The sequence below is a fragment of the Zophobas morio genome, unplaced genomic scaffold (assembly GCF_036711695.1).
Source record: "Zophobas morio isolate AGI-343-1 ecotype UQ-CSIRO unplaced genomic scaffold, CSIRO_AGI_Zmor_V1 ptg000031l, whole genome shotgun sequence".
In the NCBI taxonomy this organism is placed as follows: domain Eukaryota; kingdom Metazoa; phylum Arthropoda; class Insecta; order Coleoptera; family Tenebrionidae; genus Zophobas; species Zophobas morio.
In genome coordinates this window covers 6,126,565-6,141,247 of record NW_026972136.1, presented here as the reverse complement: position 1 = coordinate 6,141,247, position 14,683 = coordinate 6,126,565, and the positions used below count along the sequence as shown (strand labels likewise).

At 36.9% G+C, this 14,683-nt stretch overlaps 1 protein-coding gene across 1 annotated transcript; it reads left to right on the top strand.

Moving 5' to 3' along the window:
* Positions 1–30: 30 nt before the first annotated feature.
* On the top strand, positions 31–6,884 carry LOC135139679 (gastrulation defective protein 1 homolog). The gene is made up of 3 exons (XM_064069995.1): positions 31–118; positions 241–517; positions 4,679–6,884. Exons 2-3 carry the CDS (start codon positions 311–313, stop codon positions 6,347–6,349), a joined length of 1,878 nt encoding a protein of 625 aa, XP_063926065.1. The 5' UTR covers positions 31–118; positions 241–310; the 3' UTR covers positions 6,350–6,884.
* Positions 6,885–14,683: the final 7,799 nt, after the last annotated feature.

The following is a 14,683-nucleotide window of genomic DNA, read 5'->3' as shown; positions in this document are numbered from 1 at the left end:
GACGGTAACACAGTTTATACGGATTTATATGCAAAGTTGATCAGTGTGTTCAGTTAATTTGTTTATATTTAGAAATTTGTGTCGTTTATGATGTTTCCGATGATGGTTATTTGTAGAGGTTAGTTAATCACTACTGTTAATGAAAGTATTAATTCGTATTCATGTTTTATTTTTTTTTCTTTCCACTTTCATTTACATAAATATCCGTTCGATCGATGTTCGGCGTTGACTCGGTGACAGTTCAAAAGAAAACATAACCTAAGATTAGTAACGGAGTGCGTTTCAAGTCAGAATAAAAATTACGAGCAAAATGAACAAAGGGAAGATCAGTTTTGGAAAGATCAGTGCCAATTTTGGTCAAAATGCCGAAAAAATTGAGCCTAGTGGTACCATTGGGACTTTTGGACCACCGAAGGCGATGGAACTTCTTGAGGATGACAGCAAAGAACAAGAACACATTAAGGAAGTTATGGGGATAACGTCCTTCGGGAAAAAAGCCAAGAGTTTCGACATTCAGGTAAGACGTGATTATTTAAATAAAGTGTGAGAACAGCGGTTACTAAAATCGCGTTTTTTTCCACCCTATAAATATATAAATAGTCACTTAGCAACTAAAAATGGACCAGACAGTGGCTAATGTTTTTGTAATTCACGCAAGAAGTTATCGAAAATAATCAAAATAGTATTTGTTCAGAAATTAAAAGACCGCCAACGTATGTTGACACAAAATAAAAGTCACGGGATGCGGTGTTGCCAGATGCTTCAAATGGAATTTCAGTGGATTAATATTTAATTTGGCACTTTTCGGTAAATCTGTCCCAAAATCGGCAATTTGGCAATTTTGACTTTGTTTTACGTTAAATAAAATGAGACAATGAAATGGAGAAAGGAGGTGGGCGGAGTTAAGTTTGGCATTTTTCTACAATCCTATGAGCAAACAATAGCCCCGCCCACCCACCCTCTCTTCATTCTGTTAAATCGTTGGTGAGACAATAGATAAATTGTTCAACAAGGCGTCTAGAAAGTATTAAGTTGGTGTTAAATAAGCATAGCAGACGTGACAATCATATTCAAAAAGCAATATTGCCGATGCTCCTCCCATTGGCATAAGCTCCACCTTAATAAATAATTTCATTGGCCCTAAGAAGTGAGACGGCGTTTACATTTGTGCCTCATTGTGTCTGCTTTGTACGATTTTTTCAAAAAACAAAAAAATTAGTAAAAAATAAAATTTTATTGAAAGAAGTGAAATCCTAGTTTCTATTAAATAGTTATCTATGTAAAATTAAATTAATTATTATTGTAGAAATTATAAAAAAAAATATTTTTCTCGGATAGATTTAAATTAACTTCGACTTGCGTAAGTAATATAAAAAAATCTTATTTATGGGTTATTACGGAAAAATTTAATATACAAGGTGAGTCACTAAATGAGTCATATACTAAAATTGTACGGTTGCTTGAGGACTACACTCTAAAATTATTTTTAACTAGTCACCCTATAAATTTTTACATATTTTGAATGACCTCTCCTAAAGCTTACAATAACAGTTTATTTTTGAGATTCCCATGCGATGTTGCCACGTTATTCCAATTTTCTATAGAACCCCCTGGAATTTAATCTATTTTTTGTGCCCTTTCTTTTTTGTTAAGTATTTTCTATATTTAAAATTGATAGTTTCTCACTGCAGTTTTTTACTTTTTAAGACACATCGACATGAATAAGAACAGAAAAGTAGAGTAAGACACAGTAATAAAACACAGGTTGTCCTGTTTGAAAAAACTGAAATATCGATATTTGAAAATTGAAAAGTTTACATTTTTTATAGACACCCAGTATATTAAAAGTTGATTTAATTGACACCACAACAAAGGGTCTATTAATATTTAATAAATCTAAAGTTGAAAATTACAGAGCGGTTTTCCGCCTTTCCAATTTTTCTAAAATTTTCGAATTAATTCTACATTCATATATCCATCCTATAGTGAAAAATTCTATATCAGAGCATCAGCATGGTTTTTAAATTGTGCATCAACAACGACAAACCTTTAGAAAAAAAAAACATTTAGAAAAATCAATCTTATTTTAGCAAATATTAGCCCCGCCCACCCGCCCTTTATTTTCTTAGAGAGTATGTCTTTTACCAAAATTAGTCTTATCTTAGCAAGGACTAACCCCGCCCACCTGTGCTATTCTCAGTCAAAGGATTGTATATCTGTTGATTATAAGAAACACCTTTCAATCAAAATAGATCAAATCAATCACCGAAATGGAGGTTGGGTGGGTGGGCGGGGATAAATATATATTCTTGTGTTGAGTGAAAATGGGAACTAATAGAACGTAAGGCTGTGTGTTTTTTAGAGGGTATATTTTGCAGAATCAATTTTATCTTGGCAAATACTAGCCCCGCCCACCCACCCTTTATTTTCTTAGAGAGTATGCGATTTGGAAAAATTAGTTTTATCTTAGCAAGGACTAACCCCGCCCACCCGTGCTATTCTCAGTCAAAGGATTGTATATCTGTTGATTATAAGAAACACCTTTCAATCAAAATAGATTAAATTAATCACCGAACTGGAGGCTGGGTGGGTGGGCGGGGCTAAATATATATTATAGTGTTGAGTGAAAATGAGAACTAATAGAACATAGGCTGTGTGTTTTTTAGAGGGTATATTTGGCAGAATCAGTCTTATCTTAGCAAATATTAGCCCCGCCCACCCACTCTTTATTTTCTTAGAGAGTATGCTATTTGGCAAAATTAGTCTTATCTTATCAACTACTAAACCCGTCCACCCATGCAATTCTCAAAGGATATAATCTGTTGATTATAAGAAACACCTTTCAATCAAAATAGAGAAAATCAATCACCGAAATGGAGGCTGGGTGGGTGGGCGGGGCTAAATATATATTCTTGTGTTGAGTGAAAATGGGAACTAATAGAACGTAGGTTGTGTGTTTTTTATAGGGTATATTTGGCAGAATCAGTCTTATCTTAGCAAATATTAACCCCGCCCACCCGCCTTTTGTTTTCTTAAAGAATATGTCTTTTACTGAAATCAGTCTTATTTTAGCAAGTACTAACCCCGCCCACCCGTGCTATTCTCAGTCAAAGGATTGTATATCTGTTGATTATAAGAAACACCTTTCAATCAAAATAAAGAAAATCAATCACTGAAATGGAGGCTGGGTGGGTGGGCGGGGCTAAATATACATTCTTGTGTTGAGTGAAAGTGAGAACTAATAGAACGTAGGCTGTGTGTTTTTTAGAGGGTATATTTTGCAGAATCAGTCTTATCTTGCCAAATACTAGCCCCGCCCACACACCCTTTATTTCCTTAGAGAGTATGCGATTTGGCAAAATTAGTCTTATCTTAGCAAGGACTAACCCCGCCCACCCGTGCTATTCTCAGCAAAGGATTGTATATCTGTTGATTATAAGAAACACCTTTCAATAAAAATAGATTAAATTAATCACCGAAATGGAGGCTGGGTGGGTGGGCGGGGCTAAATATATATTATTATGTTGAGTGAAAATGGTAACTAATAGAACGTAGGCTGTGTGTTTTTTAGAGGGTACTTTTAGCAGAATCAGTCTTATCTTGGCAAATACTAGCCCCGCCCACTCACCCTTTATTTTCTTTGAGAGTATGCTATTTGGAAAAGTCATTCTTATCTTAGCAAGTACTGTGGGGAATAAACAGGTATATATACTTTGATTAACAATTTACCATGCTTACAATAATCTTAAAACGTCTGCAAGATTTCAGAGTATTCGGTTTTGCAATTCTTGATTTATTCTATAAAATAAATTAACTGATCCATTAATTTTTTTGAATCACCCTGTATAAGCAAATCTAAAAAATATTATTGCAGTGATATATTACAAGTATTTCATATTTTGCACATTTCAGATAGGATTTATTTGGCAAAATTTTGAGGTGACGTCATCAATTTCTTGGTGGGGATAAGTAAATATACTTTGATTAAAAATTTATCATGCTTATCATATATATACTTATAATATTGTTTTATATGCTATCTTATAGTTACAATTTAGAACGCATTTTCTATGTACAATTTTGAAGTGACGTCATCACATTGTTGATGGGGATGATTAGACAAAGTTTGATTGGCGTTTTACCATGTACATGATATTCATAATATAAATAAAATTTAACAACAATTCACCCAGTACTTTCGGAGATTATTATCTGTCTAATAAAAATCCGGGAGGGCAGACAGACAGACAGACGGACGGAAACGGGAGACCTATTTCTTCATACTCTAGGGGTCATGAAAGGTCAAGAAACAGCTGCCACCCCTGCGAAGGGTTCACCTTCTTTAAAAAAATACTTTTCGGTAAAAGTATCCCAAAATCGGCAGTCTGGCAACTTTGCTAAGAAGTAGACCAATCACAGACCTAAAAATACGTAGAGTGCGGATTGCTTTTAATTTAAAACCATAATCATCCTAACCTCAATTTTTTTGATAGTACATCTTGGCACTAAAAATCTCCCTAGACAATGTTGTCGGTTGAAATTTCATACTGTTGCCGGTTGAGTGGTCTTTTAATTTTTGAACAGATAATGGTCAATTCTGTAAAATAAACAGTAACCACTTAAACCCCCACTGCATTTGGGCACCCTTTTCATAATTTAATAATTATTATTGCACCAGGAAATGATGGCCCAGGTCAAAGCCACCGCCCGCGAGCTCACCAAAACCTCCGACCCGCCCCTGCCCGAGCCCCCCGAGGATGAAGACGAGGACGACGACGACCTCATCGGCCCGCCAATCCCGACGGACCTCTTCCAATCAACCCCCGACGAAACCCAACCGAGGAATCCCGAAGACAGCGACAGCGAATCAGAAGACGAAGAGCCCGACGTCCACTTCATCCCGTGCTCCAACGAAGCAACCATGACCCACGGCAACAAGGCCGTGACCGCGATTAGCGTGGACCCGAGCGGGGCTCGGCTGGCGTCGGGTTCGGTCGACTACGAGGTGAGCTTCTGGGACTTCGCCGGCATGGACTCGAGCATGCGCAGTTTCCGGACGCTGCAACCGGCGGACAATCACCCAATCAGATCGCTGAATTATTCCGGGACTGGGGACTTGTTGTTGGTGATTTCTGGAGCTAGTCAGGCGAAGGTGTTAGATCGGGATGGGTTTGAGAAGTTGGAGACGGTGAAAGGGGATATGTACATAACGGATCAAGCGAAGACCAAGGGACACACGGCTGGGTTGTTGGCTGGGTGTTGGAACCCGCTCGTGAAGGAGGAGTTTTTGACGACGAGTGCCGATGGGACGATTAGGACGTGGGACTTTTACGAAGGGGGGAAGAATCATAAGAGTATTGTCAAGTGTCGGGCGCAGAATGGGTTGAAGGTGTCACCGACGGCGGTGACGTATGGGCGTGATGGGAAAGTTATAGCTTGTGGGTGTGCTGATGGGTCGCTGCAGTTGTGGGATTCGAGAAAAAGCTCGGTGGCTCCGGCTAGTCAGGTACGGAAAGGACATCTACCGGGAGAAATCACCAGCATTAGGTATTCTCACGTTGGTAACAATCTGGTTACTAGAAGTTGCGATGAAACTTTGAAATTGTGGGATTTAAGAAACTTTAAAACCTGTATCCATCAGGTTACAGATTTGTTCACTCGGTACGACACCACCGACGCCATTTTTAGTCCAAACGACGCCATTATAGCGACTGGAATGTCACTGCGCAAGAACGACACAGACGGTTACATCTTCTTCTACGACTCAACAAACTTATCTCTAATTCAAAAAATCCAAATCACCAACTCACACACAATTAAGCTCCTCTGGCATCCCAAACTCAACCAAATCTTCGTCGGCACAGGAAACGGCATAGTTAAGTGTCTCTACGACCAGAAGTGGAGTCTGCGCGGTGCTACTCTCTGTGCTGCCAAAGTACACAGAAAAGCTCAACATTCCGAGATTGTGAGTACCCAACAAGTGATAACACCACACGCGTTACCCCTATTCAGACAAGAAAGACGTAAAACCAGTAGGAAACAAATGGAGAAGGATCGTCTGGATCCTGTGAAGTCTCGAAGGCCCGATTTGCCCATTACGTCTGGTCAGGGCGGCAGAGTTGCCTCTAGTGGGGGTACTTTGAGCAGCTACGTTATCAGGAATCTCGGGTTGAGTAAGAGGGTGGATGATGACCAGGACCCAAGGGAAGCTATTTTAAAATATGCCAAGGAGGCAGCGGAAAATCCGTACTGGATTACGCCAGCGTATGCAAAGACCCAGCCAGACGTTGCATCCAAAGGGAAGACTTCTGCGGACGAGCCCCCAGCGAAAAAGGCGAAGGAGGGCTGAAGTGTCGCTATGTGGGGAAGTTTTACAGACGTTCCGGGTCATCAGTCCAATCAATCACTGATTTGGTCTTTGGAATAGATTTTGCAACGTCATTGCGATGAGCAATCAGAGCCGAGTTTTTTATTAATGTTAGATGTCGGCTGATGTCTATTTTGGGCTGCCGGTAGGATTGTTACTGATTAGGGTATTAAAGGTGGACCTAAACTTTTATTCTGGATGGATTGATGACTGAGAACTAGGAGTTTGCAAGTTGGAAGACGTCTTATATTTTTTTAAAGATTGCGAATGCAACGATGTAATGCAATGCATTTTTTTTTGGTCTAATATTTAGAGATTGATTGTATGGAGATGAATTTAGAGTAATTTATTGTAGTAAATTTGTATAAATTGATATTTTTAGATTTTTTGTTGATTGGATAGATATTGTAGATATTGTATATCGTATCAAGTATAAGCGGGCAGCCATGTTATATTTATAGTAGTGGATATGTATGTGTCTGTACAGTTTTAACCAACATAACAGTTTAAAATCGTTCATATTTGTGTTTTATTTTTCTACATTTTGTTTCCGAAATCTCGGAATAATAATAAACAATTTGATCAGAGGTATTAGACAGAATTTCCCTCGCCCCTGGAGTACTTACAGTTCAACAAATCCTGCATGTTTGAAAAATTTTTAAATTGATTTTGCGAAATTTCACTTTTTTGTGGTAACACTTCTATGGAGTAAAAATAACATAGAAAGTATGTACCTACTAGTCACAGTGGAAGAAAAAAAAACAGATTTCATATTCTTAAAAAAAACCAGTTGGCGCCCCCCGAGAAGTTTCACCTTCTCTAAAAAAAAAACACAGTGGGACCCTCGAGAAGGTTTCACCTTAAAAAAAAATAGTTGGAGCCTCGAGATTTCACATTCTTTACAAAAAGACAGTTGGGACCCCCGAGAAGATTTAACCTTCTTAAAAAAATACAGTTGGAGCCTCCGAGAAGGTTTCACCTTCTGTAAAAAAGACAGTTGGAGCTCCTGAGAAGATTTCACCTTCTTAAAAGGAAGGTTTCACATTTTTAAAAAAACCAGTTGGAAGCCCCGAGAAGGTTTTACCTTCTCTAAAAAAAGTGAGTTGGGGCATCCTAGAAGGTTTCACTTTCTTAAAAAAATCAGTTGGGGCCTCAAGAGGGTTTCACATTTAAAAACAAAATACAGTTGGAGTCCCCGAAAAGGTTTTACATTCTTAAAAAAGCCAATTGGGTCTTCCGAGAAGGTTTCACCCTGTGGTTTCACCTTCTCTAAAAAAAAGTTAGTTGGAACCTCGAGAAGGTTTCACATTAAAAAAAAATATATATTTGGGACCCCCGAGAAGGTTCAACTTTCTTAAAAAAAAAACAGTTGGAGCCCCCGAGAAGATTTCACCTTGTTAAGTAAAAAGACAGTAGGAATCCCCGAAAAGGTTTCACATTCTTAAAAAAAACAGTTGGGACCCCCGAGAAGGTTTCACCTTCTTAAAAAAAGACTGTTGGGGCACCCGAGAAGGTTTAACATTCTTTAAAAAAAATCTAGGTGCATCGAGAAGGTTTCACTTTCTTACAACAAAACCGGTGGGGTCCTAAGAAAAAAAAACAGGTTTCCTCTTCTCTAAAAAAAAGTTAGTTGGGGCCTCGAGAAGGTTTCGCCTTCTTAAAAAAAGTACAGTTGGGGCCTCGAGAAGATTTCCTATTCTTTAAAAAAAATACAGTTGGGACCCCGAGAAGGTTTCACCTTCTTAAAAAAAGGATTGTTGGGGCGCCCGAGAAGGTTTCACATTCTTAAACAGAAACGTTGGTGCCCCGGGATTTCATTTTCTAAAAAAAAGAGTTGGGTCCCAAGAAGGTTTCATATTCTTAAAAAAAAGACTGTTAGGGCACCCGAGAAGGTTTCACATTCTTTAAAAACAAAAATCTAGGTGCCCCGAGAAGGTTTCACTTTCTTAAAAAAAACAGTTGGGGCCCCAAGAAGATTTCAGATTCTAAAAAAAAACAGTTAGGTCTCCCGAGAAGGTTTCCCCTTCTCTAAAAAAAAGTTAGTTGGGCCTCCGAGCAGGTTTCATTTTTAGTGAAAAAAAAAAACGGTTGGAGCCTCCGAGAAGGTTTCACCTTCTTAAAAAAAAGACAGTTGGGACCCACGAGAAGATTTCACATTCTTAAACCGAAACGTTGCTACCCCGAGGTTCCATTTTCTAAAAAAAAAAAACAGTTGGGTCCCAAGAAGGTTTCACATTCTTAAAAAAAGACAGCTGAAGCCCCCGAGAAGGTTTCACTTTCTTAAAAAACGGCACTTAGGGCCCCCGAGAAGATTTCACCTTCTAAAAAAAAGATTGTTAGGACACCCGAGAAGGTTTCACATTCTTTAAAAACAAAAATCAAGGGACCCACGAGAAGATTTCACATTCTTAAACAGAAACGTTGCTGCCCCGAGATTTCATTTTCTAAAAAAAAAAACATTTGGGTCCCAAGAAGGTTTCACATTCTTAAAAAAAGACAGTTGGGATCCACGAGATGATTTCACATTCTTAAAAAAAGGACAGTTAGGGCCCTCGAGAAGATTTCACATTCTTAAACAGAAACGTTGCTGCCCCGAGATTTCATTTTCTAAAAAAAAAACAGTTGGGTCCCAAGAAGGTTTCACTTTCTTAAAAAAAGATTGTTAGGGCACCCGAGAAGGTTTCACATTCTTTAAAAACAAAGATCTAAGGACCCACGAGAAGATTTTACATTCTTAAACGGAAACGTTGCTGCCCTGAGATTTCATTTTCTAAAAAAAAAAACAGTTGGGTCCCAAGAAGGTTTCACATTCTTAAAAAAAAACGGTTGGGGCCCCCGAGAAGATTTCACCTTCTAAAAAAAAAGATTGTTAAGGCACCCGAGAAGGTTTCACATTCTTTAAAAACAAAAATCTAGGGACCCACGAGAAGATTTCACATTCTTAAACAGAAACGTTGCTGCCCCGAGATTTCATTTTCTAAAAAAAAAAACAGTTGGGTCCCAAGAAGGTTTCACTTTCTTAAAAAAAGATTGTTAGGGCACCCTAGAAGGTTTCACATTCTTTAAAAACAAAAATCTAAGGACCCACGAGAAGATTTCACATTCTTAAACGGAAACGTTGCTGCCCTGAGATTTCATTTTCTAAAAAAAAACCAGTTGGGTCCCAAGAAGGTTTCACATTCTTAAAAAAAAAACAGTTGGGACCCACGAGAGGATTTTACATTTTTAAAAAAAGGACAGTTAGGGCCCCCGAGAAGATTTCACATTCTTAAACAGAAACGTTGCTGCCCCGAGGTTTCATTTTCTAAAAAAAAAAACAGTTGAGTTCCAAGAAGGTTTCACATTCTTAAAAAAAGACAGCTGAAGCCCCCGAGAAGGTTTCACTTTCTTAAAAAACGGCACTTAGGGCCCCCGAGAAGATTTCACCTTCTAAAAAAAAGACTGTTAAGGCACCCGAGAACGTTTCACATTCTTTAAAAACAAAAATCTAGGGACCCACGAAAAGATTTCACATTCTTAAACAGAAGCGTTGCTGCCCCGAGATTTCATTTTCTAAAAAAAAAACAGTTGGGTCCCAAGAAGGTTTCACATTCTTAAAAAAAGACAGTTGGGACCCACGAGATGATTTCACATTCTTAAAAAAAGGACAGTTAGGGCCCTCGAGAAGATTTCACATTCTTAAACAGAAACGTTGCTGCCCCGAGGTTTCATTTTCTAAAAAAATACAGTTGGGTCCCAAGAAGGTTTCACATTCTTAAAAAAAAAAGACAGCTGGAGCCTCCGAGAAGGTTTCACTTTCATAAAAAACGGCACTTAGGGCCCCCGAGAAGGTTTCACCTTCTAAAAAAACGACTGTTAGGGCACCCGAGAAGGTTTCACATTCTTTAAAAACAAAAATCTAGGTATCTCGAGAAGGTTTCACTTTCTTAAAAAAAAAAAACAGTTGGGGCCCAAAGAAAGTTACACATTCTAAAAAAAAACCAGTTGGGTCTCCCCAGAAGGTTTCCCCTTCTCTAAAAAAAAAGTTAGTTGGACCTTCGAGAAGGTTTCACCTTCTGTAAAAAAAAAACGGATGGGGCCCCCGAGAAGGTTTCACCTTCTTAACAAAAAATACAGTTGGGACCCACGAGAAGATTTCACACTCTTAAAAAAAGGACAGTTGGGGCCCTCGAGAAGGTTTCACATTCTTAAAAAAGACGGTTGGGGCCCCCGAGAAGGTTTCACCTTTGGTAAAAAAAGACAGTTGGGACCCCCGAGAAGAGTTCACTTTCTGTAAAAAAAGACACATAATCTAAAAAATTGGTCGAAGGTTATTTCAACAGAACTTCTCTCGCCCCTGAAGTGCAGCCAAATAAATCCCACTTTTCTGAAAAATTATCATTTTTTTGCGTTTTTTATTTTCTGATAAGATAAGATAAGATAAAAGTAAGCTCGTAATATTTCCAAATTTTGATCGTTTTTTGTAAAAGTTAGTCATCAATATTTGCTAAGATACAACTGATTTTGGCCAAGAAAAGAGAGGGTGGGTGGGCGGGGCTAGCAGCTGCTAAAATAAGACTGATTTTGGCAAATGACGTACCCTCTACAGGGTTGCCACTTTTCTGGAAAATCTGGAAATGTCAGGGAATTTAGAAATTTGGAAAATATTGTTATTCCAAGTTTTCAAGTTGCATACCTATAAAAATTAAATTATGGAATATTGTGGTTTTGGTCAGAGAAAACCTGGAAAAGTCGGGGAATTCTAAATAAGAAAATCGGTGGGAACCCTGCTCTAAAAAAAGAGAGGGAGGGTGGGCGGGGCTAGTACCTGGTATCGTATCCTTCAAGAAATTTAATAGAATTATTATAAGAAAAGACACTAGAGGCTTCATTTATTCCCCCCAAAAATTTGATGACGTCATCTCAAAATGTGCAAAAATATGATGAGTTTTTACTTGTGATTTATGATTGCATCAATATTTTTTAGATTTGCTTAAACAGGTGGCTCAAAAAATTCATGAATGTGTAAATTTATTTTATTGATTAAATCGGGAACGGCTCGCTCCACTGTCCCAGAAAATTTTGGGAATACAATACTGTTATTTTTCAATTTCCATTTTGCACTAAATAAAATAAGTCAGTGAAATGGAGAAAGGAGGTGGGCGGGGCTAAATTTAGCTTTTTCTAGTTTTGAAGGCAAACAGTAGCCCCGCCCACCCACCCCTTCTTTGTTCCAGTGACTATTAATATTGTTCAGTCCTAGCTTAGCAAGTAAAAAGCAGTGGCATAAATAACATTCCCGCAGCTTGTTTGACTTGAATTTTTTCTTCAATTTTTCATTTTTTTTTCCATCATTTTTTCGAATTGTGAAGTTTAAATTCAATTTTTCAATTTTTCAACTTTTTAATGTTTCGATTTTATAATTTTTTGCTTTTTCGATTTCACTTTTTTCAATTTTTCGTTTCGTCAGTTTTTCAATTTGCAATTTTTCAATTTTTCGCTTTTTTTCATTAATTTTACGATATCTCTACGAGTTTTCATTTTTAAATTTTCCAGTTTTCCGATTTTCCAACTTTTGGACGTTTCAATTTTTAGATTTTGCAGTTTTTCGATTTGAAATTTCACGAGTTTTCAATTTTTAATTTTTCAAGTTTTAGATTTTTCAGTTTTTCATTTCTTGTTTCTGTGTTAGGAGTACAGTCCAAAATTCTTGAATAATAGATTGACTTCGTGTTTTTTATTATATCTCTTGTTCTTTCAGGCAAAAATTTGTTGAAAGAAAACTATGCATATAAAGAAAAAAAAAACAAAGATTAATCCTCACCCGCCGCTATCTCAATTGTAATGAGTTTTTCATTCCTAATCAGACGAGGGGCGCAGTTTAATTGTAATGTGGTAATTTTTTGTATAGAAATGCGGATTTTGCAATTAAACTCCGCCCTTCAGCTCACGATGAATGAAATATTCATTACAATTGAGAAGGGGCGGGTGGGTGGGGCTTATATTTTGTCCATTTTTTCTTAATATACGAAGTCTTCTTTTCCCAACAAGAAACTGACAATATGTTTAACTATCCTGTTGTTGAAAGAAAACTCTATGTATTAAAAAAAAAACAAAAAACCAAAATTAAGCCCCATCAACCCGCCTCGATCTCAATTGCGATGAGTTTTTCATTCCTCATCAGACCGAAGGGTGGAGTTTAATTGTAACATCAATGTTTCTCAAAAAAATTCTACCCTTTTAAAAACATATTTCATATGGTAACTTCTTATAGAGAAATGAGAATTTTGCAACTAAACTCCGCCCTTCAGCTCACGATGAATAAAATATTCATTACAATTGAGAAGGGGTGGGTGGGCGGGGCTTACATTTTGTTAATTTTTTTTTAATATACGAAGTCTTCTTTTCCCAATAAGAATCTGAAAACATGTATAACTATCCTGTTGTAGAAAGAAAATTCTACGTATAAAAAAAAGAAAACTAAGTTTAAGCCCCACCCACCCGCCCCGATCTTAATTGTGATGAATTTTTCATTCGTTGTTAGACCGAGGAGCGGAGCCTAATAGCAAAATACATATTTCTCTCGTGATTTGAACGAGTTTGTCTTCTCCATACAGAGGACTAAAATTATTAATTAAACCACAATCGAACAAAATGTTATGAACATTATAATTCTTGTTTTATCATTATTATAATGTAAAGAAGTGCGTTTAAATTTTGATTATCGATATATCATATTTCCGGTAACCCTAAAACGTTTGCAAGTTTTCAGAGCATTCGGTTTTGCATTTTCAAAGTTAAATTGTGACATACAATTTTGAATTTTTTGCCAAAAATCTGGATGTCAAGGGTAAAAACTCGACAGGATTTCATAAATCACACATGCAGGAGTATGTAATTCTATATATGTATAATAGGGAAGATTTATTCAGCAAAATTGTAAAAACATGTCATCAGTTTTTGGGGAGCATAAATAAGAAAATTTTAAATAACGATTTAGGTACCTTTTAGCTTACGCTCAGGAGGTAAAAACGAAAAAGGTTCTGAAGTGTTTGTAAAAATGTTGGATTAATGGGTATTAAGTACGTATTTTATAGTTTCTGGGTAAGTTATTGTTGAGATCAGGTCATCAACTTTTTGATGATACGAAATATATGACCGAAAAAAGTTGCCTTGTAGGCCATGGACTTTATTTTTAATATAATGTATATACTTGACATTGTTAGTTATTTGACAGTTTGACAGTTAATTATTTGACTATCAAACCGAACAAGGAATGATTTGGTGATACCAACATAATTTTTCAACATTAATTTTCAGTGGTTAGACGAATTTTTTTCGTTTAGAAGCTATAAGGAATTCACGTTCGGTAGATGTAACTAGATTTGGTAACTTTTTTTTTTAAGCTGTGTAACTGCGGACATAATTGTTCTAGTGTATAATGTATTACTGGAATGTCAGAAAGTAGGTATCAAAAATGTGACATGTAAGTAAGTAAAGGTCAAATATCGAAAATGTGATGGTTTTGTGGTAATCTGGTGAATCTATTTTCGAACCAAGGAGAAAATCGCATCCCTCTAAAAGCCCAAAGAGCAACCCGCATGTAAAATTTTGAATCTTTTCCCTTCACTAGTTTTTTTAGGAGGACAAGCTTTGATGTCATCATCATGGATCCACAATTTCACCATGGATCCGTTCTGGTATATCCATGTCTCATCCAAGAAAATGAAAAGTAAATCTTCACCACAATCACGCAATTGGAGATAGGTACCGCCTTAGAAATTTGATTCTGGCAGCTATAACGTGTTTAAAATGTGAAAAACTTCGCCTTCGGAAACCTAAATTTATACGTGTATTACGTACAATTATTTTCAAAGCCGAGTGTTTTACCTCTTACAAAACAATAACGATTATATAAAACTTAAAAACCAATTGTAGAACGGAACCAACAAAGCATGTAGGTATATAAATCTGCGCAATCGTCTTTCTGATTCTGATTATAATATTAACGGCACAAGCGCCGCTGTATCTGTATTATTTTAAAATTCGAAAAACACTCGACAACACTAGCGAACTTTACGGAGAATATTTCTGCCACTGTTTCCGTTTTACCCAATTTTTTGAAAACCACGAAATATTTCTTGTTTCTTTTCCTTTAAAATGAGCTTTCTCGTGATTACTTTTATGGAAACTGTTTCCATGCTGTATTTAAGGATTTTCTTGAAACGAAGCGTGTTGAAATTAGAAAAACTTCGGTTTTTTTTTCACACAATTCAGATTTGACATTTGAATTAGAAAATTAGACAGTTGATGCCAATCTTAAATTTCTAGTGATCT